This window comes from Canis lupus, chromosome 6 (assembly GCF_003254725.2).
Source record: "Canis lupus dingo isolate Sandy chromosome 6, ASM325472v2, whole genome shotgun sequence".
NCBI lineage: Eukaryota > Metazoa > Chordata > Mammalia > Carnivora > Canidae > Canis > Canis lupus.
Window position 1 is genome coordinate 14,123,070 of NC_064248.1, and position 26,052 is coordinate 14,149,121.

Here is a 26,052-nt window from a genome sequence, read left to right on the forward strand (position 1 = left end):
TGCGCCCCGCTTGGTCCAGGAACGTGTCCTCTGAAGGTCAGCTGGTGACCTCCACGATGAGGGACTAAAGCCCTCAGTGGACTCCTGAAAGTGCTGGCTGCTACTGGGTTATCAATGTGCAAAGAATTAGGATTGCAAACCGAGCTGATCTCCCGCACACCAGTGCCTAGAAAGAGCTATTCTTGATGACGCAGAAGGCCCTTCAGACTCGGGGTGGGCCAGTGCACCGGGAAGGGGCACTCTGCAAAGAGAGATTGCTGCCCCAATATTGATGCCGTGTTTGGGAACGCCAGCAGACGAAAGAGTCCCAACCGACAGAATGTAGGACCAGCGGGCTTTTCTGCAGCTCACCCGGTCAGCTTGGTTTGTGACAAGATAGCTCTGTCCCTGGTCAGAAATTGGAGAGCCGGGATTCTAGACTTCTAATCCATGACTGATTGAGAGGCTGAGATAGATTGGTGCTTAGATCCGAATTGCAGGCACAGCAAAACAGGCGGGGTGCAAATGAAGGGCATGTGATCCCATCAGCAGGCTGTCAGGGCGAAAACCCTCACCAAGCCTGCGGACATAGCAGTCTTCCCCGCCGAAGGGAGCAAACTACACCAAGGAAACGAGAGCCAGCGCTTATGCATTGGAAATCAATCACTTTATAAATATTAAACGCCCATTTGTGTAAGATCCTGGCTGGGCCACGGGGTGTACTGGGGTCCCTTTTCAGAAGCTGTAAGCAGCATGGTGGACATAAAGAGCTGCTAACAACACCGGGTGGGTGAGATGCCAACCCGACGCCCAGACAAAAGAGTTGAAGACAAATCTTTTACGTTTTCGTCTAAGTTCTGTTTGGCGTGGAGGTGATTACACAGGACGTCCGGCAGAGACCTGGTTTCCAACTCCAGTTTGCCACTGGCTTCTGATGCGCTGGATTAAGTGATATTGATTATGTGTCTACCGCGTGCACAGCAGCAACCCTAAGATGTTAGAGCTGCTTGTCCAATTCTACAGACCAAGAAATGGGGGCTCAGAGAGGATAAGCCACATGCCTAAATCCACACAGCAGCAAATGGCAGAACTGGAATTCAGACCCAGGATGCTCACCTCAGGACCGTGTCCTTTGCAGTAGCACACACAGTGATACCTCCTTATGCAAAGAGTTTTTTTGGCTCGACTCTTTTTAATTTGAGTGGAATTCCTGTGATTCTTTGCCCACGGCCCCTGTCTTCTCTGAGGGGCGATGTCACTTCACACTAACAAGCAAGCGCACTTTAACCTCTCCCGGACAGGCTCCACACCTTCCTTGCGTGTGGGTGCCCTGCAAGTGGAACCCCAGCCACCCAGCTCTGTGGGTCTACAGCGAAGAAGTCTGCAGAGACCGCGCATCTAGCAAAGCTACTCTCTCTTGGCCCTTAAAGCCCCTCCCTCTGTCCTTTCTTCTGCTGCCTGCAAAACTGCCCGGGGAGCTGATATAGGAGAAAGTAGAGCTCTGACCTCAAGCCTCGAACACCTCAGGGTAAAAATAAGAAAGTCTGAGGTCCACGTAACACACCAGTCTGCTGCTTCCTGCCCCAGTGTTTCCACCAGACCCAGAGGCCTTTAGAGAAGAAGTCTCTGGGAGTCCCTGCAGCCCCACGAAAGCCAGAGCCTCACATCTCTTAGGGGCTGCCCTCCTCCATCAGAGGGGACTCCCTGATTTCACTTGGTGTATGCTCAGACCGCAGTGGAAGCATCAATAAGAGCTAGAGGCAGAGACAGCCCACCCCCAGCACTACCTCTCTGCTTCCACAGTAGGAAACCCGAAATCTGCATTCTTCTAGATACCAGTCTGCTCCCTGATTGAAGTCATCGGCAGAGTTATTTTCAAACATGTGGGAACATGTTCAGAAGTGTCACTGATTTGCCAGTTCTCATGATATTTCACAAAACAGACAGCCCCATGGCCGCAAATGCATTTTCAGTTGTTTACCACATGGGTTCGGACTATGTTTTCGGTGGGCCTCATAAATGCAGAAGAGAGAGCCCAGTGCTCCTTGCTGCTGGGGCCTCAAAGGATGCTCTGAGGCTGCGGGCCAGCCCCGGGCCCTGGAGATAAGTCCATCTGAGCGGCAGAGTGGCCCAGCAGCCCCTTCTACATTCCCCCTGTTAGATCCCCGCGCTGCGCCTCTGAGCTGCATTCTCTGGGCCCAGGCTCACCTGCCAGTACAGCCTCCTGCAGCCTCCCTGGCCTTCCTCCTTCCTCTTTGTCCCCAGCCCAGCTCCCTCCCTACCTCTTGTTCCCATGAACCCAGATGCTTCCTCACCTCCAGCCCCACCCCCTCTGCCATCCTAACCTGGGCTTGTGCTCCCCCCTCCCCGGGGTTGCAGTGCCAGCCACAGGACACCAGGAGGAGGTAAAGGGGAAAGATTTAAGGCCTGGATGTGGCTCCCACAGAACCTTCCAGGCTTGTTCCTGGCTGCTGTAAGGCTCTTACCTGATGACGCTAGTGACCTTTTCCATGAAATGCAAGGGCCGAGCCTTTTCACTCAGAAGATTCTCACCCCACACACTCACACGCCAGCCCCAGGTGCAGGATTCTGCTTGTTAAGGGTCCACTTTGGGGCTGTGCCTTTCCTATGGCCAATTTCTTCCAAACCACCTCCTCGTTCCCCAAATCAAAAAGTAACTCATGGTTTCCTTCCACTTCTCTTGTAATTCTGCTAGAATTACATCTCCCTAAGATTCCTGCACCAGAATGCACACTCTGTGTCCCACTTTTGGGTAGTGGAAACCCCAAGCGTCAAGGTCAGACTCTGGGAGGAGACCTGTTTGATGACTTGCTGGGCAGCCCTATGGAGGGAGAGCACCCTGCGTGCCGGCAGTGTGCTGCAGACTCACAAATGAGCACAATACAAGCCCTCTCAAGGAATCACAGCAGGCGTGCAAATGAGCAATGGCAAAACCGGATGGAAAGCACAGGAACATGGATCCTTTCCACAGCAGGGACCTAGGTTCCATGGGGAGAGGTCCAGCAGGGTGGCCACCACATACTGCCAGCTGTCACCAAGTCCTTCTTGGCTAGCCGACTACGGAATACAGTGCTGCAACAATGGAATGTTCTTATCATAATACCTTGGGTCATTAGAACTGTTGCTTCAGCAAATCTTTATTGAAAATCCACCACACGTTAGCACAACTGCAAACCCGATCTTGGCATGAAGTCTTCAGAGGGGGACCGTGGACTCTCCCAAGTTTCTCCCAACCCAAATAACAAAAGAGGAGCCAAACAATCAAGAGTATGCTAATGGAAAAGAATTGCACACCCAGATGAAGCAAAGGGTCCATCTTTGAAAGTACAAAGCACTCCTGAACTGGAATCAACTGGTGGTCCCTGTGACATAACAGACCCCGTGGCAATGACGGTGTGCTGACCAGGCTTCTAAGGCCAGCGCAGGACAGAGCTGTATGTCATTATCACAAGGCCAAGGCTCCCCTGCTGGCCAGCCCCCGTAGCAAGACAACACTTCACGGATTTGGCCAAGTGGTCCAGCCGTGGCTCCCGGACCATGGGAGCTGTCAGTTTGCCGTGTGCACGGCTCTGGAATCCAGATGGAGCGAATGCTCATAAAGAGCCAATGTGATAAATTGATATGCATTTCAGGACAATTTAAATCTGTCATTCCTAATTGTGCTTTTTTCTAAAGCTTCTCTGCAGTCATGGTAGAAAAGCAAGAGCTGGAAGGGAGAAGTATCCTTTGGTAATGCAAGAGGTGTGTGCCCTTCCAAAGTTCTTTGCTGCCGTGCCCGTGGGAAGCTGCCATAGAAGCCGGGATGTGTGACAGGCCTGGGGCTGGTGGAGGGCTTAACGCTTGCCACGCCCCTGGTCTCACTTCAGTTGATGTGCCTTGCTCCCCACTGCCCCCCAACGCTGACCTCTACTGATGCTTCCACCCTTCCTAAAAGATACCAGGTTGAGATATTTTTATCCCACAGAAACCATTGGCCTTTTGCCCAGGTCACCTGAAAATCAGTGAGTGGAGTGCCTTGAGGAGCTCCAGGTACAGGTTACAGGTGGCCTGGTCCTTGAGGAGACGGTTGGGGAGGGGTTGGGGGTGCTCTGGGTTGACAAACAGGTGGTGCCTAGGATGCTTGGCTGTCGGGGGAGCTGGGGCGGGTGGGGAGGGAGAGGGTGGGCTCCTGTAGAAGAATGAGGGCTGAATGAGAGAGGAGAGATTCCCATGGACGTGGCAGAGGCTGGAAACATGAAAATGAGGGGCACAGTTTGGGATCTGAGGCAGGACCGCAGCAGGCAGGTGAGATAAACTGCCCTGCTCTTGCGCTGCAAGCCAGGAATGTCATCTGTTTGTTCCATTTCCTGGGCTGTGCCTTAGCTCCTGTCCATCTGCCGACCCCTTGGGGGACACTCTACATGGGCAGTACTCAGTCCTTACTGATCTCTTGCTCATTCTGGTTTTGGATCCAGAAAAAAAGAAACTGCACAAATAGAAAAAGCAGTTTCTCAGATTGTGAGACTCAGAAGTCTGGAGCTGAGACCATTATGATTTTCTTAGAAGGCTTGGATCTTATCTGTTTGAAACAAAATCGGAACTTTACACGTTAGGGATTTTATTCTTCTCATGAACCAAGAATTCGAAGGTTAAGCTTGGGCCCAAAGTGCTTGTGGCATCCTACTCGGCCACACTTAGACCTTTGTCTTCATGGTCACAAGATAGCTGCTCTGTGGCAGGGCATCGCGTGCACATTCCAGGTAGGAAGACAGAGACAAATAAAAGGCTCCTCTCCCCTGATTCTGCCCCCACCTCTCTACAGAGCCCTTCTAAATGTCTCCAGAAACTTCCACTTCCATCTCAGTGGTCAGAATTGTGTCACATAGCCATCTGTAGCTGCAAGAGAGGCTGCAAGCATGGTTTCCGATGGGCATAGTAATGCTCCACACAAAATTGGGACTCTATTAATTGCCAAGAGAGAATGGATGTTAGGTCGGCAGCCAGCAGTGTCTGCCACTCCCCTGTGAATTTAAAACGTTAATTGCTGCTTTCAAAATATGTATCAGGGAAACTGTGCTGATTGCTGCACACATGGTAATTGATGGGAAATACTATCATCTCTGTGTTTCGGTTGAATGTGCTGAAGGAGATAGGTTAAGAAGTTAACTGAGATCCCAGGGAAAAATCCTGCAGGGGGGATTTTCTAGCTGTTTCTCTATGTGTCCTTTTTATAGGAATGAGGATTGGGGGAACGGGGCCCACAGGAAGGGAGGTTCTGGTCCTGGTCCATAAAGCTTCATTTCCAGGGCCATGAACACATAGATGGCTGCGCCAGTGTCTCCGGTCCTTCTTCACAGGCAATAGATCATCCTTTTAAATAATCTCCCCCCCCCCTTTTTTTTTTGCCAGAAGTCTTTTCAATTAAAATGGAGGTTTCTTTGGAATAATTAAACCTTCCATCTCAAGCCTCTCACTCCAATCATCCAGCAAATCAATTAACCAGAGATGCTTTTATCTGACTGACTGCTGACCCCTTTCTGGTTCCAGAGCTTTTGCCCCCAGGGCAGCTCTTGGAGAGAAGAGGTATCTGTCCCACAAACAGCTCTTTCCCAAAAGGCTGGACACTATTATTTGAAATAATAACAGCCTTATTGTTTATTTTATTTAGGATTTGATTTTTATTTATTCACCCAACAAATATATATTGAGCAGCTAAGAGTAAGTCCCCATGATAAGTTCTATGGGACATGAGACAGACTCTGTGGCAGGCAGCTGAACCTCCCTGAGCATCTCTTCTCTAAAACGAGGATATTGGCATATACCTTATAGGGCTGTTGTTTGAAATGAGATAATCCACGGAGCATTTAGCACAGTGTCTACCTGTAGCTACTACCGTGTACATTTTCATGGACAGCAATTAGAGGATATGCTCCTGCAAAATGAAGGAATAAACCCATAAAGAGAAAGATATAGAGCCTAGGAAGCAAGGAATCTAATTGATTAGATTGAATATTATGCTTAATAAATGTTAGTTGTGGATTGCTAGTTTAATTAAGATCAGATCAGTTGGAGTCAGTGAGGGCTGAGTTGGAATCTCCACTCTGCCACTTAGTGGCTGTGGGATCTCACCCCCATTATTTAACTCTCTGATCCACCTCCTTCTCATAAAGTAGGAATAATAAAACCTAGAATAGTAAAACCTACGTAATTGAGCTCCTGTGAAGCAAGGTGACATCTGTGAAGTGCCCAGCACACAGGCAGCACTTTTATGGTTTATGAAGAGGTGAGCTGTCTGACAAGCACTACAAAAGGTAGAATATGTTAAGTGCACAGAATGGAGGTAACTGTTTGATTCTTTATACTTGAATGCATTGTCCCTATTTCCAACTATTGACATATGTTAATTTTTGTTCATTTTTTTACCAAGATAATCTATGTCATGCAGAGTTGAAATGCAAAGTAGGCTTGTAATAAAAACATCAGTTCCTAGTCTAGCCATCACCCCAGCCCTGATCCCCAGAGGCAACCACTTCTAACTCTTCTTCATCTTTGCTTTTTTCTGTTATTTACCTCCATATTTCTAAGTTATTGGTGATATATCCACTTTAAGGCATTATTTATTGAGATCTTCTTAGGCAGAGGACTCATTAGCCCTCTTTTCTGAGCACCCCACTCCATGCATCTCTCCTTCCTCCATTCTCTCAATATATTTAGAGCAGTTTCGTGTGTTACATTATTTTCACTAGGGAAATATTGTTTATGTTGAGTATCCTGTGATTATTTCCTTTCTTACCTTTTGTTTTTTTCCTAGAGTTAATATTGCCTTTTTTTTATTTGTTGAGGTTTTTTTATGTGCCTATCCTTCATTATATTTCCATCCAATTCACAGTCCTGTCACCTGCCTGTGACATAATTTATTTCCTAAATTATGAACTATATCAGAAGATTATCTCACTTTTCCCCTGCCTACCTCCCTCTAGTGGACCTTCTGTGATCCTGCCATAATCTTGGCCAGCTCCTTTTTGTCACATCTCTTTCATTCTGGAACTTTCCTTGCTGCTTTGTCCAATTAAATTTTCTGTCTCCTGAGCTCCATACCTTCCTCTTTATTGTTTTATTCCTTCACTTTAACTGGAGCATATCCTCTAGTAGCTTCCTAAGAAAGCGTACATGAGAAATAAATGTTTAGAGTCTTTGGCTTTCTGAAAATAATATCATTCTATATTCATGCCTAATGGTTTCGGGGTGGGGGATGTAACAGAATTCTAGGTTAAAAAGTATTTTCCATAAAAAAATTGAAGGCATTGCTTCATTGTCTCCCAGCTTCCAGTATTGCTATTGAAAGGTCGAATGCCAAAGTTACTTCTGTCCTTTGCATATGACCTGATGTTTCCTCTCTGGAAGCTATTGGGGTCTTCTCTTATTTCATGATCACCTAAAATTTCACAAGGATGTTCTGAGAAGATTCTTTTTCCATTGATTGTACTGAGCACCTGAAAGGCCATTTAAATCTGAAGACACATGTGCTTACATCTAGAGAATCCTCTAATATTATTTCTCTGATAATTTCTAGCCCAAAAGCTAGACAAGAAAGGAAACAACCTTTGCACTTTCTTTACAGGATTTCTGGTTTTTTGGATATTAGAGCTAAATTAACCTCATTTTCCCCACTATTTCTTATCTTTCTTCTCCTTAACTTTTTATTAACTTTTTGGAAGAGTTCCTCAACTTTGTCTTCCAAACTTTCTATTGATACATTTCTGATACTTTATTTTAATTGCCAAGAACTCTTTCTTGTTCTTTGTTCCTTTTTCATAGCATCCTACTATTGTCTTATAGATGCAATATCTTATTTCATTTCAGTGGATTTTAATTACCAGGTTGTGGGGTTTTTTCTTAAGTTTTCTTTTATTCTTCATTGTCTGCTTCCTGCAAGTTCTTTGTATCAATTTGTCTCTTTTGATCTCTTTCTTTCACATAAAGACTTTCCTGAAACATCCAGTGATCCTTGGCTCTCTGTTTATTCCTAAGTAGAGGCGACAAAAGCAGTGTGTACAAGTTCTGCTTGTTGATTAAACAGCTTCACTGTAGGGCGAATGGGCACCAACTGTGTTTGAATAAATACTAATAACTCACTAAGCAGTTGATTCCTCTTTTGAGAAGCAATAGTTATTCTTTTTAACCCTGAACCCATAGCTGCCATCTTAGAACTCAGTTTTCATTCTGTCTTAAGTTTGTGTGTAAAAATGCTATTTTAAGGTGTGTATGTACATACACTTTCTGGTTATAATTCTTCTAAAAGTTCTTATTTTTTAGAAAGCGATTCTAGGGGCTGTATGGAAATAGGAGTTAAGTCAGAGAAACTTGGGTCTAAATCCTGACTTCTGTACTAATTACATGACTTTGAACCTCTCCCAGGTTTGGTTTTCTTGACTATAAAATGGTGGTGATGATGATAGCAATAATAATAATAATAACACCTATCTCAGAGAGTTTTGAGGTTTATCATTTACGCTTAGCAAGTGCCTGGTACATAGTAAATAATCTGTAAGGACCAGGGATGATGTTTTAGCCAGTTGAATGTTATACCAATAAGCTAATCTCTCTAGAGACATATCCTATAAGTTTTCCCAACCTTATGACCAAGTCCTTGAGGGTGTAATCAAAATTCTAATAGCAGAAATAGAAAGTTCAGCCTCATTATTGGTTGTCTTGTGTCTCAGTTTTTCTAAACTATGTTGACATGTTGGGTAGTTGTACAACCCTGTGCAAATCTGTTTTTCCTTTCTCATCATTAGAATCTTTCTTACAATTAATTTTGTAAAAGCCTTTTCTTCTGATGATGAAAGAAATGCGTGTTCTCTTGCAAATGCAGAAAAGTATAATTTTCCTTTGCCTTTGCTCGTTGGCCTCTGGACTGCCTGCTGGTCTTTGCTGAGGCACTTGGCCCTGCAATCACCTGCTTCTCCAGCCCTCACTTGCAGTGCAGGGCAGCAGTACAGCTGTTCCTGTCCTGACCACGGAGCAAGGAGGCCATGAGGAGACAAAGGAGATGGTGTCCTCCAGAGAAGCATGTCACTGCCACCTCCCCGGGGCAGAGGGCCTGTGACAGCTCACTCCGATCCAAGCTGACACCCGACAAGAGCAGCTTCTATCAGCCCTGGGAGATCTGGTGTCACCTGTGATTAATTCTCAAAGCTGAAACCAAGCAAGTTCCTGATTAAACAGTGATGTCCCAGGGTCCCTGTCACTGCCGAGTAAGAGTGGCTGGTCATGGAGCAGCTGCCTGAAGCCCCCACCACAAGGATCCCAGCAGCTGTCGGGACAGGTGTCAGGCCCAGTGTCGGGCACCCTCTCACCTTCTCAGGGGTTGTGCCTCATCTTTCCACATCGTTGGCCTTCCTCCCCCCGGCTCCTGGAGTGGCCACCCTGGGCATTCACGACAGCCTTGTCAGTCACTATAAGGAACACCACCTTGGCGGGCAGCCCCAGTGGCCCAGCGGTTTAGGAACACCACCTTGGGGAAATTACAGTGCATGCCATGGTGTGTTCCTGCCCAAACTCATGGCATGCCGGGGGCTGAAAACATAATTCACAGTGAAGGGAACTCTTCTGGGTTCAGGAATGTGGTTTGCCGCTTTTGACCTAATGAATTAGTAGCTGATTAGAACATCTCCACTCTGCAAACAGTCTTAATGAAGACTTTGTGAAGACCTCCACCCTAGCCAGGACTAACCCCAAGGCTACCATCTGCCCTGTTCTCTGGGCCCAGAGGTCTCAGGTCCTGTAGCCAGTGGCCTTCCAGGCTGGCCATGGGCTGCAACAGAACCCTTCTCCCCAGCAGCTCCTGGCCATGGTCCACTGTGTCACTGTCACCTGGAGAGTAGGGTGTCTTGGGATTTTTCGACCTTTTCTTCCAAAGCAGGGCATCACTCTGATAGTAGAATGGTTCTCTCTCCAACCTCTACCCTTGTGCCAAGTCAGATTATCTTTCCTTTTATAGATTCCGGCCTTCGCAGCTCTAGATCCAGAGGAAGACTGGCTCAGGGAAGGATAGGCACCAGCCCGGAGGAGCAAGAGTCAGACCTCCATAACGGGACAGCGGCCGCTGTCTGCTGAGCACCAACCACATGCCAGGTACTTTGCTTATGTTATCTCAGGTGTATTTAAAAAAAAAAAAAAAAAAAAAAAAACAGTAAGTGAGGCTTACCTAAGACTTGACAGGGGAGTGGTGTGGGGAAGTTCAAGGCAGAGGGAGGTGTGGAGATCAGTGAAGTGTGCGGATTTGGTGAAGAGCAGAGGATTCAGTCAAGATGAGACTCCACAGTCAGCAGGAGGCAAACCCTACAGGGCCTCGGGGTCAAGATAAAGACGTTGAGGGTTCCTGGGTGGCTCAGTCAGTGAAGTGTCTGCCGTTGGCTCAGGTCGTAATCCTGGGATCGAGCCCTGCCATTGGGCTCCCTGCTCAGCGGGGAGTCTGCTTCTCCCTCTCCCATGTCCCACTCATTCTCTCTCTCTCTCAAATAAATAATTGAAATCTTAAAAAAAAAAGACAAAGATGCTAGATTTCATTGGTAAATGAACATTAATACTGCAAATGTTTCTCAGTGAGGGAGGCGAGTGAGACCAGGAGCTGCTAAGGGGTTTGTCCACAGGCAGGTCATCTCACTATCATGTAAAAAGCTGGGCAAGGGGGATCCCTGGGTGGCTCAGCGGTTTGGCACCCGCCTTTGGCCCAGGGTGTGGTTCTGGAGTCCCGGGATCGAGTCCCGCGTCGGGCTCCCAGCATGGAGCCTGCTTCTCCCTCTGCCTGTGTCTCTGCCTCTCTCTCTCTCTCTCTCTCTATGTCTATCATAAATAAATAAAATATTAAAAAAAAAAAAAAAAAGCTGGGCAAAATGGCCCTTCCTGTAGAACCTGGCTCAGGAGCCTTGACCTTGCATTTCCCATTGTTTGTAAGAAGGCTCACATGACCTAGGGTGTGACTCAAGAGTGGATGCAGGCCCCTGCTGGGGGTTGGGGCACAGCTGACCGTGGGGGGCGGGGGGACACGATCATCCAGCTCTGTAGACTGTCAGCACCTCGGTGTCTGTGGGCGCGAACCTGGGCAAATTGTTTCCAAGGAAACTGCCCCGAGCTGGACACCGGTTGCCAGATTGATCCCAGAAGACCAGGCTGAGTTAGGCGGAGTCACAGCCAAGTGTGTGGGGGAGGAAATACATCTGAAATTGTGTCCAAAATGGTTTTCTCTTCGAGGCTAGCTACACTATCCATAGTTTTTGCCCATGAAATACTTAGTGCGTTACATCTGTGTGTGTCTGTGAGACAGTAATACAGTGGACACTGTGTCACCAGAGTTTCCAGGGTGTCCCTGGGCATCACAGCTACTGTGCCGCCCTCACCAGGGGAGCCACCATTCCTGGTTTTTATCAGTTACTCACCCGTCAGCGTATATTTTGCTGTATATCCTTAAGAGCATAGGTTAGTCGTGTGTTTTAGAGACATACAGTGTCCTATCGTGTGTGCTCCGTGACCGGCTGCTGTGCTCGGCGCCACATTCCCAGGTTTATCCACGAGGATGGGGGCAGGCTTCTCCTCCTCGCTGCACTGCTGTAGCAAGTGGTGGCCCTGGAGGCACACGTTGCTTATCCTCCCTCTTCCCTCAGGACATTGGTGTGCTTCCTCGGGCTCGGGGGGCTCGGGCTCGGATGCACGCTGCCACTGCCCCCAAGGACCGTCCTTACACAAGCCTCCTGACCTATCAGGTGGTTTCTCTAGAGATCACACGGAGGAGGGGAGCCTGGGTGTGTGCACTGCCTACCAGGTCAAGTCAACCTCTCTTCTGATCCCAAAGTTCATTTCAGCCCCTCCGGGATGCCGGGAGGTGAGTCACTGCTCACCTTGGTCTTTGGCCCTTGAGTGGGAACAGGCCGGCTGGGTCATGGTTCCTAATCTGGGAGGACACCATTCAGCCCAGACGACATGTCTATAAAACAGGGACAATCCCACCCCCTCTCTGGGTTGCTGTGACAATGACAGTAGGTGACAGGTGCATCACGCGGCACATGGTAGCATCTCATCCCCGGGGGGTACTCTGTCCTTTCTCTTCTGCGGCCCTCCTCATGACCTTCCGCAGCTGTCTGTGCTGATGGCCAGCTCTCATCAGCGAACTGCAGGTGCCTCCCAAGGACAGGGACTGTGTGAGAAACGCCTCCGAGTCCCTGCTCGTGGGACAGTGCTCGGCGCTGGCAGGTGCTCACCCTCCCTCAGCTGGTGGTGGAGGCGATGGCATCCAGTGAATGGCCCCGCGGCGCAGGACGCTCACCACCAAAGTAGGCAGTTCTCACGAGTTTGACTTGACCAGTGTTTGCAAAGCAACTGGGGTATGAGTGATGGAGCAGACGGACACTAGATCGAGGCTCTGTCGTTTCCTTGCATATAAAGTAGGAGGGTCCCCTTCATTTCCGCTTAGTGGAGTAAAAGCTTGGCTCTACTCATTTCCTGCTTTGTTTTCATTTTCCTTCTTCCCAGCAGAGGCCACTGACAGGCCAGTCCGGTCCCTGGAGGAGGTGTTTCTGTTGCACTGGGCATGCACATAACAAGTCTCACAAGTGCCTGGCACAGCCTTCTGTGTCTGTGAAGGGCGGCCAGAAATGCTTCTCTGCTCCATCCACACCTGCTTGCCTCCCTCCTTGAGCTGCCATTTAACTAATTTCTAGGTACATGCCTTTGACCCGGTAACAAGCATAAGCCTGCAAGCCCCTGGTTCTCAGTTCACTGTGCTTAGCTACTCTTTGTATGAAGCAGATACATTCATTAGTCAGGAGGCTTTGGGGTGCATGTAATAGTTGATCCAATTTAAAATGGCTCAGGGCGAAGGGCATTGATTATCTTGCATATGAAGCAGTTCAGTGGTGGGAGGGGTCTGATGTTGATGAATTCAAGACCCAGGAGAGGACATCAAGGACCCAAGTTCTTTCCATCTTTCTGCTCTTAGGGTATTAGCTTTTATTCTCCGGTGAGTCCTCAGGTCACAGGATGGCTGCACAACTCCCAGCATGGTGCACACACCTTCACCTGCTGGTATCCAAAAGCTGGATGACAGTGTTCCTTCCTGTGTCCCTACTGAAGATCTAGGAAAAGCACCAGAACTGACTCCCCTCTGCAGACTTGCCACAGGTTGTGTGTGTCACAAAGCACTTCACGTGCTTCTTCTTAAACCACTGGTAGAAACCAAACAAGATCTGCTCCTCACAGCTCAGAAGATGCCTGGCCTCCCTGGAGTATGAGGCAGCTCGATTCCTGAAAAATCTGAGAATTCTGTAAGTGGGAGGAAGTGGGGGGCGAGGGGAGTGACATGGATAGACACAGCAGTGGCTGCCACATGCTCAATAAATTTGTTGAACCGAGTGCTTAGGATACTGAGTCTTTTAAAAATAGTCTAGGTAAGTACATTTTGCTTTATGAGTAGAAATGGTCGTACTGACTCTGTGTTGGGGGAGTGGCTGCAGTGGGCATGATCATGTCACAGCAAACCACAGGCTCACCACATGATCCGGGTAGCCATACTCTGTATCAGGGAAAGGGCTGGCAGAGGTCAGGACTTTTGTCTGTGAGGCAGGGTTGTGGTGTTGTGCCCAAGATCGCGAATCCGAGAAACCACCGAGGAGTCGACACCGATGCAAACACACGAGGGTTTATTTACAAGCTCGAGCTTGGGTCCAAGTATACCCGACACGGCGGAGCAGGGACCTGGACCCCGAGGTGGGTTTCAGCTTAGTTTTAAGGACTGGTCTAGGGGGCCTCCAGAAGGGGTGGAGCAATTCCTCAAGTTCTGTTTACATTTTGATATGGGGCCTTCAAGGGCATTGAGCTCTGTTCTTATTCTAATAGGGGCTTCCTGCCACTGCCTTGGGCTCTGTTCTCATTCTAATAGGGGGCTTTCTAGGACATTAAGCTGTAAGCTGTTTACTTCCTGTAACTGAAGTAAGGTCAAGTTCAGCTTTTATTCACCGGGGCCTGGGATGGCTGTACTTGTGATAACGCTGAACTTAAAGTGGAATGGCCTTAACTTTCTCGGCCTCCACAGTGGCTGTCTGTGCAAAGTTCTCTGGACGGAATGGGGACTGGGGTTTCTGTTTTTACTCCAAATCAGCTGCTCATCACAGCAAATATGTATGGTTATTCATGTCCTCCAGGCTGCATGAAGCCAACACCCACTTCAAGTAGCTCAGATTAATGCGGAGACTATCAGAGGTCCACAGCAAGGACCAGGCAGTGCAGGTGGCCAAGGAGTATGGGGCCAGCCCTGGAGATAGACCTCTTCTGCTGCTTCTTCTGGACCTCGGGGTTTCTCACTGAGGCTTCCCTCAGTAGACCAGCTTCCACTGCCTGCCTCCACCTTCTCTGCCTTCGCAGCCTCCCCGCTGCCTGTGCCTTGGCTTCACTGTGACTCAGCTCTGCTCACCCCATGCCGCCTTCTGGCTCAGTTCCCCAATCACACTCACCGCCCTTCTGTCCCTTCGGCCCTATATGGACACCTCAGCCTGTGGACCCAGTCCTCAGTGAGTCAGGTCAGTTGACTAGCCAGGGGGTTTGCTTGGCGCAAACAAGCTGTCAGGGCTGTGATCTTCCCAGAAGACATGAGTGGGGAACAAACATTGGATATTTGTTGGCCTACATGTTGCGCCATATTTGGTTTTCATCTTTGTTAATTTGTCTTTTTTTTCCCCTTCCAAACTGTATAAGTAATGCCCTGGTACGGGCTTGCTGTAAATACTAATACGGTATAATGTCCAAGTCCTCCTTGATCACTAACCTCTGAACTTACTCCTCTTCCCAGATGTAACCACTGCTTCCTGTTCTCTGGACCCTTTCCCTGCACTTCTCTCCCTTCTCTTTTGCACGCATGCACGTGCACACATACACCTGTGTAATTATAGTCTTGCTTGGTAGTGCATTACATAAGTGGTTTTATACGTGTTGTGATGTCTTCTTCCTGACACCAAATATGTATCATTTTCCACACACCAACCAATTCTCTGACACCGACTTGGTGTCCAACAACTCGATTCAATCCCAACACTAATTCTCCAGAGGCAGCAAAAGACACTACCCCTGCACAGAGCCTGCTCCAGCTTCAGATGACAGTTTCAAGTCCCCAGGGCCACCCATACCCTCACTGAGCAACTACAAATCCGAGGTTCCCACAACCCTTTGTCAGGTTCAGTAATTTGCTAAAATGAGTCATACACCCCAGAAAGACACTATACTTATTATAGTTTAAGGGATGCAAATGAGCAGCTAGATGACGAGGCACAGGGGACTGGGTCTAGAAGTGTCCCAGGTGTGGAAGCCTCTCCGCCCCCCCAGCCCTCCCCCATGGATTTATTCATCAGCTCAGAAGCTCCTTGAACTCCACTGTTGAAGGATTTTTATCAAGGTTTCATTACAGAGCCATGATTGATTAAATCATTCACTCTTGATGACTGAACTCCATTTCCAGCCTCCCTCCCCTCCCCAGAGGTAGGGGTGTGGGGCTGAAAGTCATAACCCTCTAACCACTTGGTCTTTCTGGCATCCGGCTCCCTCTGGAAGCTATCTCAGGGGCCCCTTAGCCAAGAGTCATCTCATTACCATACAAAAGACACTCATCACTCAGAAGATTTCTGGAGTCTTAGGAGCTCTGTTCAGAAACCAGGACCAAGACCAAATTTTTTCTTTTTTGTATTATACCTCATGTATGTATTCTGAAATTTGCCTTTTCTTAAAACAATATGTCTTGGGATGTTTTTATGTCACCACATCCCTTTCAGAGTTTATCCATAGCACAAAAGGATTATGGAGTACTGACTGATGAGCATCTAGCTTGCTTCTGTTGTTTCCTACTACAAATAGCACTAAGTGTCCATGCAAAACACTGGGGAAAATTAAATATTCATCAGTAGAGAAACGGGTAAATAAATTATGGTATATTCTTGCAATGGAATAATACATAAAACAGTCAAATTGAACAATTAACTGAATAGTTGCAGATTTTAATTCCCTGCTTTTAATAATGGATAGAACCACTAGCCAGGAGATCAACAAGGAAAGAGAGGACGTGAACAGCCCCATAAATGAACTAAATCTAACAGACATCTATAGCACACTCCACCCAATAGCAGCAGGACACATTCTTCTTAAACACACACCTGGAACATTCTCTAAGATAGGTCATTCACTGGCCCATAAGCTAGCTTCAAGAAGCTTACAAGGATTGAAATGATACAGAGTATGTTTTCCAGCCACAGTGGTATTAAATTAGAAATAAATAACAAAGAAATGTGGGTAATTCACAAATATGGGGGAAATTAAACATCACACTTCTAAGTAACTAGTAGGTCCAAGAAGGCATCAGGAAAGAAATGAGAGAACTTACTTTGAGATGATTGAAGATAAAAATACTACCTACCACAACATAAAGGATGCAGCTGAAGCAGAGCTGGGAGGGAAATGTATAGCTCTAATGTTTTTATTTAAAAAGATCTCAATAACCTAACTTCATTTCACCTTATGAAATTAGAAAAAGAAGCAAACTAAACCCAAATGAAGCAGACAGAGGACATAATAAAGATTAGTACAGAAATAAGTGAGTTAGAGGGCACCTGGGTGGCTCAGTCAGTTGAACATCTGCCTTCATCTCAGGTGGTGATCCCAGAGTCCAGGATTGAGTCCTGCATCAGGGTCTCTGTTCCATGGGGAGTCTGCCTCTCTCTCTCTCTGCCCCTCCCCTCATTCTCTCTCTCAAATAAATAAATAAAATCTTTTCTTAAAAGAAATAAGTGAGTGAGGAAATAGAAAAACAATAGAAATCAGTGAAACCAGAAGTCGGTTCTTTGTTTTTTAAATGTTTTTAATTTGACAATATTTGACACACAACGTTATATTGGTTTCAGATGAAAAGTTGGTTCTTTGAAATAACAAAATTGACAAACATTTAGCTAGATTGACCAAGGAAAAGAGATGTCTCCCCACTACTCTCGCCCTTTCCTTCTCCCCTTCCACTTCTCTTCCTCTCTTCCTTTCTTCTCCTTTCCCTCCACCTCCTCCTCCCCTTCTCCTCTTCCTCCCCTCCCTCTTCTTCCCCCACCTCCTCAGGTTAATGAGAATGACAAGGAACTGAGAAAAGAGAAACCATGGATTGAAAGTATGATGGCTGGGGCAGTAGCAAGTTAAAATAGGTATTTATTTTGTTCTCCCTGATTGAAGCAACATATCCCTCAATGCCCTGGTTAGAGTTTCAAGGGCACCTAGATCCAGGGGAACATGATTCTGATTAGTAGAAGCAGAAATATAAAAGAGAGGACATTACAACCAACCTTACATAGGTAAAAGCATTATAAAAGAATAATATGAACAATTGTTTCCAATAAGTTATACAACTTAGATGAAATGGACAAATTCCTAGAAAGACACAACTACTGAAACTGACTCAAGAAAAACAGGAAATCTGAGCAAACCTATAACAAGTAGAGAATTAGTAACCAAATACCTACCCACAAAGAAAAGCCCAGGCCTATGTGGTGAATTCTACAAAACAAAAGAAAAAATTCTTCAGAGACTCTTTCAAAGATAGGAAAGGAGGGAACATTTCCCAACTAATTCTGTAAAGCCAATACTACCTCAATATCAAAACCGGTCAAAGATATCATCAGAGAGCAGCCCAGGTGGCTCAGCGGTTTGGCACCGCCTTCAGCCCAGGGTATGATCCTGGAGTCCCAGGATCAAGTCCCATGTCGGGCTCCCTGCATGGAGCCTGCTTCTCCCTCTGCCTCTCTCTCTGTCTCTGTATCTCTCATGAATAAATAAATAAAATCTTAAAAAAAAAAAAAGACATCATCAGAAAAAAAAAAATCTCTTATGAACATAGATGCAAAAGCCCTCAAAAATACACTACCAAATTGAATCCAACAGTATATAAAAATAATTACACACCATGACTAAGTGGGATTTATATCAAGAATGCATGGTGTTTCTAATACCTGAAAATCAGTTAATGTAATACACCACATTAACAGAATCAAAACCAAAAAATCACATGGTAATCTCAACAGATGCAGAAAAGCATTAGAAAATCAAAGACCCTTTCATGGCAAAAGTACTCAACAAACGAGGAATGTAAGGGATCTTCTCCAACTTGATAAAAGAAATCTAAAACACACACACACACACACACACAACTAACTGGCATCATACTTATTGATGAAAAAAATGGATGCTTTTCTCCTAAGATCAAGAACCAGACAAAAATGTCTATTCTTGCCACTTCTATTTGACATTGTGCTGGAGGCTCTAGCCAGGGCAATTAGACAAGAAAAAGTAATAAAAGATGTCCAGGTTGAAAAGACAGAAGTAAACTATCTCTAATTTCAGGTGACAGGATCTTGCATATAGAAAAATCACAAGAAATCCACTAACTATTACCACTAAGAAATTATTTTGGTAAGATTGCAGAATGAGAGATCAACATAGAGCAATCAATTGTATATCTATACTCTAGCAGTGAACATTCCACAAATGAAATTAAGAAAACAGTTCACATTTACAATGTCATCAAGTGTCCAGAAGTAAACACAGTGGGTTGATTTTTGATGAAGATGCCGAGGCCAATCAAAGGGAAAAGGATCATCTTTTCAACAAATTATGCTGGGACAACTAAATAGCCACTTGTGAAAGAACACAGTTGAAACTTTACCTCACACTATACACAAATATTAATTAAAAATGGATCATGGGCCTAAATGTAAGAGCTAAAGGATAAAACTCTTAGAAAAAATAGAAGCAAATCTTCACAGCCTGAGTTAGGCAGTGGTTTTTAGACACACACCAAAAGTGCAAGTGAAAAAAAAATAAATTGGACTACATCAAAACTAAAAACTTTTGTGCTACAAAGAATACCTTTAAGAACGTGAAAATATAACTTTTTCTCAAATAAAAATGTAACAAGAGAATGGGAGGAAATACTTACAAATTGTATATCTGATAAGAGATTTATATGCAGAGTGCATAAGGAATTCCTACCACTCAATAATAAAGACAAGCAACCCAATTTAAAACTGGGCAGAGGTTTTGGGGTTTTTTTTGTTGTTGTTTTTGTTTTTTTTTTAATTTATTTTTTATTGGTGTTCAATTTGCCAACATATAGAATAACACCCAGTACTCATCCCATCAAGTGCCCCCCTCAGTGCCCATCACCCAGTCACCCCCACTCCCTGCCCATCTCCCTAGTTCCCTAGTAGAACCACCCCTAGTTCGTTTCCCAGAGTTAGGAGTCTCTCATGTTCTGTCTCCTCTTCTGATATTTCCCACTCATTTTTTCTCCTTTCCCCTGTATTCCCTTTCACTATTTTTTATATTCCCCAAATGAATGAGACCATATAATGTTTGTCCTTCTCCGATTGACTTATTTCACTCAGCATAATACCCTCCAGTTCCATCCACATCGAAGCAAATGGTGGGTATGGGCAGAGGTTTTGAATAAACATTTTTCAATACACAAATGGCCAATATGCACATGAAATGATGTTAACATCATTAGTCACTAGCAAAATACAAATCAAAACCATACTTCCCACCCACTCAGATGGCTATAATAAAACAGACAGAAAACCACAAGCGTTGACAAGGATATGGATAAATTAGGATCCTCATACATTGCTAGCAGGAATGTAGATGGTTGCAGTTTGGCAATTCCTCAAGATGTTAAAGATGGGCTTTCCAGGTAGTTCAGCAATTCCACTTCTCCATATCTATCTGCCCAAGGGATATAAGAACATAGATATAGGGGTACCTGGGTGGCTCAGTCAGTTAAGCAACTGCCTTCTGCTCAGGTCATGATCTTGGGGTCCTGGGATCAAGCCCTATTCAGTGGGAGTCTACTTTCCCCTCTGCCTCTGCCCCTCCCGCCTCCCCGCTCTGTCTCATGCTCTCTCTCTCAAATTAATTAATTAATTAATTAAGAAAATCTTAAAAAAAAAAAAAAAACTTAGATCTACACCAAAACCCATACGTGCATCTTCATAGCAACATATTTTATAGAAGGCACCCACCCAAATGTTCACCAATAGATGGATAAACAAGATGAGATGATTTGGGTTAGGGATGATGAAAATATTCTAAAATTAATTGTGATGGTTGCATGACTGTGAATATACTAAAAACTACTGAATTGTACACATTGAATTTTAAAAGGTGAGTTGTATGGTTCATGAATTATATCTCAATAAAGTTGTTTTCAAAAAAAATGAATGATTAGATCTATATGTATCAACATAGATAAATCTCAAGAAATGTAGAGAGAGAAAAAAACATGTTGAAAAAGGAAACAAGGAAGCATACAATATGATGTCTTTTATGTGAAATTGTAAAACAAATGCAATAGTATATATTGTTTGGGGAAAGATAAATTCTTAGTAAGATATAAAAACTTGGATGGAAAGGATATACTCCAACTGCAAAATTTCCCCTCTCTATAAATAATTTTTTTTAAATTTTATGGTTTATTTGTCCACTGTTTATGTGTAGTGTATAAAGAAATATGTATCTATGTTCGTATCCTTTCCTTTCTTAAATAAGAGGTAAAAGACCGTATGTACTTTGCTCTACTTTCTTTTTAACTCAACAATATATTCTAGAGATCACTCTAAAAGAGTTTATGGAGCTATTCCAGGGAGGCTCCTTTATTAACCTTGTTGGGGCTTCTGTCCAAAAGGAGGAGGGCCAGAGATGGATGACTATATGGAGACATTGAAGGATGAGGAGGATGCCTTGTGGGAGAATGTGGAGTGCAACCGGCACATGCTGAGCCGCTACATCAACCCAGCCAAGCTCACCCCCTACCTGCGCCAGTGCAAGGTCATTGATGAGCAGGATGAAGACGAAGTACTCAATGCGCCAATGCTGCCCTCCAAGATCAACCGGGCAGGTAAACCTTGGGAGCCGCCCAGGAGGAAAGAGTGGGCGACCTCTTGTGGCGGCTTCACAAAATACCCTGTAGTTGGCTCAACCCAAATGAAGTTTCTCCACGATGGAAATTTTCAAACGGGGGTCCACCAACTTCTACCCACCCCTGTTCCCCCCACCAAGCTCTCTGCGTATGGAACTGAGAGGGTCCATGCATTTGGATGGGGAGAAATTATATCTTTATCTACTAACCTAAACCGAGATTTAGCGTTTCCATCAATTATGAATGTAGGTAGGCGACGGATCACAGTAGGGATTAGCAATACCTGTGACTTTGTCAATAACGAAATTACAGATATCTCCATACCACATTACAGCTGTTACACATCTTCCAAAATATCATTTACACTCATCTCACCCTCAAAATTTTAGTAGTTATTAGACCTGCCAAGAGATCGTGTTATTAATGCATTAGTAAAGAAGCACTTTTATTACTGAATCTCAAATGTAATACTTGATAACGGCATCTTTTTAGAATTGATTCCCTTTATAATCCAATTTCTTTTTATCTGTTTAAAAATATTATTCTGAGAAGGGGTCCACAGGCTTTTCCAGACTGTCTAGGGATCCATGACACTTTATCCCAATCTTCAAAGGTAGTAAGTGTGGTTTGTAAAACTTGTTTTGGTTTCATATACGTATATGTGTATATACGCTCATCTGTATTTGCATCTCTGTGTATAGGCACGAGGTCACAATGTAAACCTCTATTTCATACTGTGGCTCACAGTTGAAAAGGTTTGAAAATCACTTCCCCACAGTCTGACTGGTGATAAGTAGCTCATATGCTGTGACTCTCTTTTGCAGACATAACAGACATCACTAATCACAGCTTGCTTTCCTACTGAGCTCGGATATAACTTCAGAATATCCTCCACACAGTGCTCCAGGCAGCCTCGCCAAACAGCCCGTTAACACAAGATGAAACTTATCTATTAGATCTACCCTGGGACCTCCAGGGGAAAAAAATATATGAAAATAAAATTTTTGAGGGAGGGCCAAGAAATGTAAAGGGTTAGTGGAACTAGCGTAACAGAAACCAAAAACACCAGGCAAATTATATTTAGGTTAAAGATGTTTCTGGACTCTGAGATAATCCCCAAGATCATGGAGCTGTGCCTGCTTCCCATGACTTTTCCTAGCTCTCCACCCCAAGATTTGTCTTCCTGCTCTGAGTCTCAGAGAACCGTACATTATTCTGTAATTGCTATTAAACGTCCAGCCTCCTTCGATCGCAGAAGAGCTGGTGCCCGTATGGTTAATTTCAGCCCTGGCCAGTCGGGAAGCTCTTTGAAACTGTTGGTTTCCTATAACTGCTATTTCATTTATCTTGGTTCTACCAATTTCTTAGAGAAAGGAAAACTAACAGCTACTGAATCCCTGTTGAGGGCCTGGCACTTTGATTTATATTATCTGGACTCCCAGATACCACTCTCGAGCGACAGAATGTGGTGAGACTGTCTTCTTAGAGTTTATTGGGGGATAACAGTCCAGGATGAGACCAGACATGGAGACTTGCATCCAATCAACAGTGTACTCTTCTTCTCACCGGGTGATTCCCATTCCCCTAGGCCGATTATTGGACATTCTACATACAAAGGGCCAAAGGGGCTATGTGGTCTTCTTGGAGAGCCTAGAATTTTACTATCCAGAACTGTACAAACTGGTGACTGGAAAGGAGCCCACCCGGAGATTCTCTACCATTGTGGGTAAGTGGCTTTGCCATCCGAGGCATTTGAACACTGGCAGGAGGGTGTGTGCCTGTCCAGTGGTGAGACAGTTTTCAAGCTATGAATCTATGACGTTAGGACAATGTCCCTGTGGCACTTTTGGGCTGTCAACTACTCATTTCTGCCTGATGATCAAAGGTAGGTGACAGAGGAGAGCCAAAGTAGGAGCCAAGAAAAGTGGGTGTATGCATAACATCCCCCACGAATGTTGGTGGGGTGGAACAGAAATTCATGCTACGCTCTGGATCCTGTCCTGGCCTTGCCTGCCGTCTTGCCAGTACCCCTGAGCCAGACCGTTGATAGCCTCATCTCGACTTAACTTCCTAAATATTCCTGAATCAGCCTTCTCTCCCATCTCCACCACTGTCCTGGTCCAGACTCCTCCAACCCCATCTGCCCTATATCCATTCCTGCTCTGCTCCAATGCTCGCTCCACCCTTCATGTTACCCTCCCTGCTAAAAACCCTTAGTGGTTTTCCACCTCATCCAACTAAACACCCATGTCTTCAATGGAGCCCACAGGAACCCTATCATGGTCCAGCCCCTGCTGACCCTCCCAGCTTCCCTCTTCTGCCTCTCCATCTCTCTGGACCCCAGCCACTCTGGTCTTCCTTCAGCTTCTAAAAGGTGCCAAGTTCCTACTTCCTCCCTCTAGGGCTTTGACCATATCTTTCCACCTTCCTAGAACGTGTTTTCCCTCCTCAACATTTGAGCTCAACCATCAGGAGACTTGGAACCTGTCTGCCCAGCAGGCTGGATCTGGCCCCCTGCTGCCCACATCCTTAGTTCCTGCCCCTTTACTTGGCAAAATCCTCACCATGTGTAGTTCTATTTGTGTGTGATCATGTGCCCAGGGCCTGGAGAGCTGAGTTCCATGTTGATGTGTGAGTGAGTGAATGAATGACTCCCGCCCCACACCTGGGGCCCTCTTTGCTTTCCCCCTCCACGGGCTTGACAGGGCTCCCCCTCTCCACAGTGGAGGAGGGCCATGAGGGCCTCACACATTTCCTCATGAATGAAGTCATCAAGCTACAGCAGCAGATGAAGGCCAAGGACCTGCAGCGATGCGAACTGCTGGCCAAGTCACGACAGCTGGAGGACGAGAAGAAGCAGCTGACGCTGACACGGGTGGAGCTGCTGACCTTCCAGGAGCGGTACTACAAGATGAAGGAGGAGCGCGACAGCTACAATGATGAGCTGGTCAAGGTGAAGGATGACAACTACAACTTGGCCATGCGCTACGCCCAGCTCAGCGAGGAGAAGAATATGGCCGTGATGCGGAGCCGAGACCTCCAGCTCGAGGTGAGCGGCCTGCACCAGGGGTGCTGCTGGGACTCGGGACCACCCTGTGAGCAGGTGCATGCAGGCACACACAGGCCACCAGAGCTGCTCACTCAGCGGGGTGAGGAGAGTGGGGGACACAGATCTTGGGGGGCACCTAGACCCACTGTGCATGTGTGCATGCCAACACAGAGGCTTAGCATGACCGCTGAGGGCCCAGGGCCACCATGTGTGTGTGTGGACATGTGTACATGGAACCATGGGGGGACCACTTGCTCAGGACCCAGAGCCACCATGTACGTTGTACAGATGTGCACACATGGACCCAGTGGTTATTCCCACCACCTGCTCAGGACCAAGAGCCACCATGTGAGTGTGCAGACATGTACTCACAGTCCCTCTGCAAAGCCAGGTGAGGGGGAAGATGGAGAACCCAGGGGCCCAGACCACGAGTGACCCTCAGGAAAATCAGCAAGGAGATGAACACACTTGTTCTGTGGAAACCTTCTCAACTGTATCCACAAGGCTCAGCATGGCACTGTGGGACTGTCAATGTACTTATCAATGAACAATCCACCAGCCAAATGATTGATGTCTTTAATGAGTTTATCTCCAAAATGGAGAACGGGAAGGGAATTTGCTTAACTCATTCATCCCTTTTATTTATCGAGTGCCACCGTGCACCAGGCTCTTTTCCAGGGATACATAACTCAGGACCAAGGCCCTGCTGTCATAGAGCTCACATGCTAATCAGAAAACAAATATGTAAGCACCTGGTAGTAATAAGTGCTATTAAGAAGAGGGAAGGAAGAAGGATGGGAATAGCAGGTGAGGGATCCTACTTTAAGAGGATGGTCAGGAAGGGTCTCTAAGAAGGGGACATGTGAGAAGAGGTCCGAGGTTAGGGAGGGAGCCAACGTGCAAGGCTCAGGGGAAGAGCAAAGGAAAAGCCCCAAGTCAAGGGTACGCTTGGTGTTTTGGGAACCATCAAGAGAGCCAGTGGGGCTGGAGCCAAATGAGCAAGTGGCACAGAGAAATGGCCAAGGTCCAGATCATAAGGGCATGGTAAGAACTTTGGAATTTATTCCAATTGTGATGGGAAGCCACTGAAGGATTGAGAGCTAGAGAGTGACAGCTGATTTATATCTAGAAGGATTACTCTGGCTGCTGGGTGGAAAATAGACTCAGAATATTTATTAAGCACCTGCCAGATATAAGGCATAGTGCTAAGCACTGTGGGGGACACAGGGATAAATAACCCGATTTCTGCTCAGGTCACTTACAATTTAGTTGAAGTAGACAGATCAGTAAACAATCCACTCAAATTCAGGTGAATTGAGTCAGTGGCGTAGTGGGCAGTAGAGCATTTTTGTCAAGAGCACGAGTTTTTAAATCCTACGCATCTGAGTTCAAATTTGACTTCCGGCTTCTGGCTTTTCCGCTTAGTTGGCTTTTGGCCTGTTTACTCATTTGTAAATGGCAAACATGGAAAATAATTCCCGTGCCCCAGGGCTGCTGAGACACAGCATCATGATTTGGGCAAAGTCACGGCTGACCCGGTAAGCACTCCATAGCGCTAGCAGTCCATGCCCACTTAGATGCGACAGAGGATCTGGACCCAGCACGGAACACAGGGCTGACCTTCCAAGATGCCAAGGAGGATTCTTTTTTTTTTTTTTTTTGGCATGACCAGGAGGAGAGGTTTCTGTGCTGTTGTAGCTAGGATTTGGAGAAGTTAGCCTGTGGCAGCGACTTACATGTTTCTCTCCTAGGACTGTGTCCTATATTATATTTCCCTGATGATATAGTGGGAAGCATGTCTAGAACTTGAAAGCATATCTGGCCAGCTGAGTCCCCAGGCTGCCTCCGTGCCTGCCTCTTCCTTCCTTTCCTTCCACAGGGGCCCAGTGGCAATACGTTCTGTGCTAAAGCCACCACCCTCTGGCTGCCGGGTACCTTGCACTTGTTCTCCCCATGAGCCTAGAATTGTACAAAGGCGCTCGCCTCTTGGGTGCCTCCCTTTCTTGCAGCCCTTGAAGACAGTTTTGAGGTGGGTGTT

At 46.1% G+C, this 26,052-nt stretch overlaps 1 protein-coding gene across 5 annotated transcripts in view; it reads left to right on the forward strand.

The window, feature by feature from the left end:
- The window catches only part of CARD11 (caspase recruitment domain family member 11), a 113,133-nt gene that overhangs the window by 59,567 nt on the left and 27,514 nt on the right, over nt 1-26,052 (forward strand). For 3 of the 5 annotated variants that reach the window (XM_035718099.2, XM_025416128.3, XM_025416127.3), the window contains exons 2-5: nt 9,983-10,116; nt 20,732-20,944; nt 22,554-22,691; nt 23,689-24,014. In XM_035718099.2, coding sequence (XP_035573992.1) covers nt 10,110-10,116; nt 20,732-20,944; nt 22,554-22,691; nt 23,689-24,014 — 684 coding nt within the window. In that variant the 5' untranslated portion in view covers nt 9,983-10,109. Of the gene's footprint in view, nt 1-3,141; nt 3,742-4,010; nt 4,030-9,982; nt 10,117-20,731; nt 20,945-22,553; nt 22,692-23,688; nt 24,015-26,052 lie in introns of those variants that run through there. The other 2 variants (XM_035718098.2, XM_049111188.1) reach the window with 2 other exon arrangements.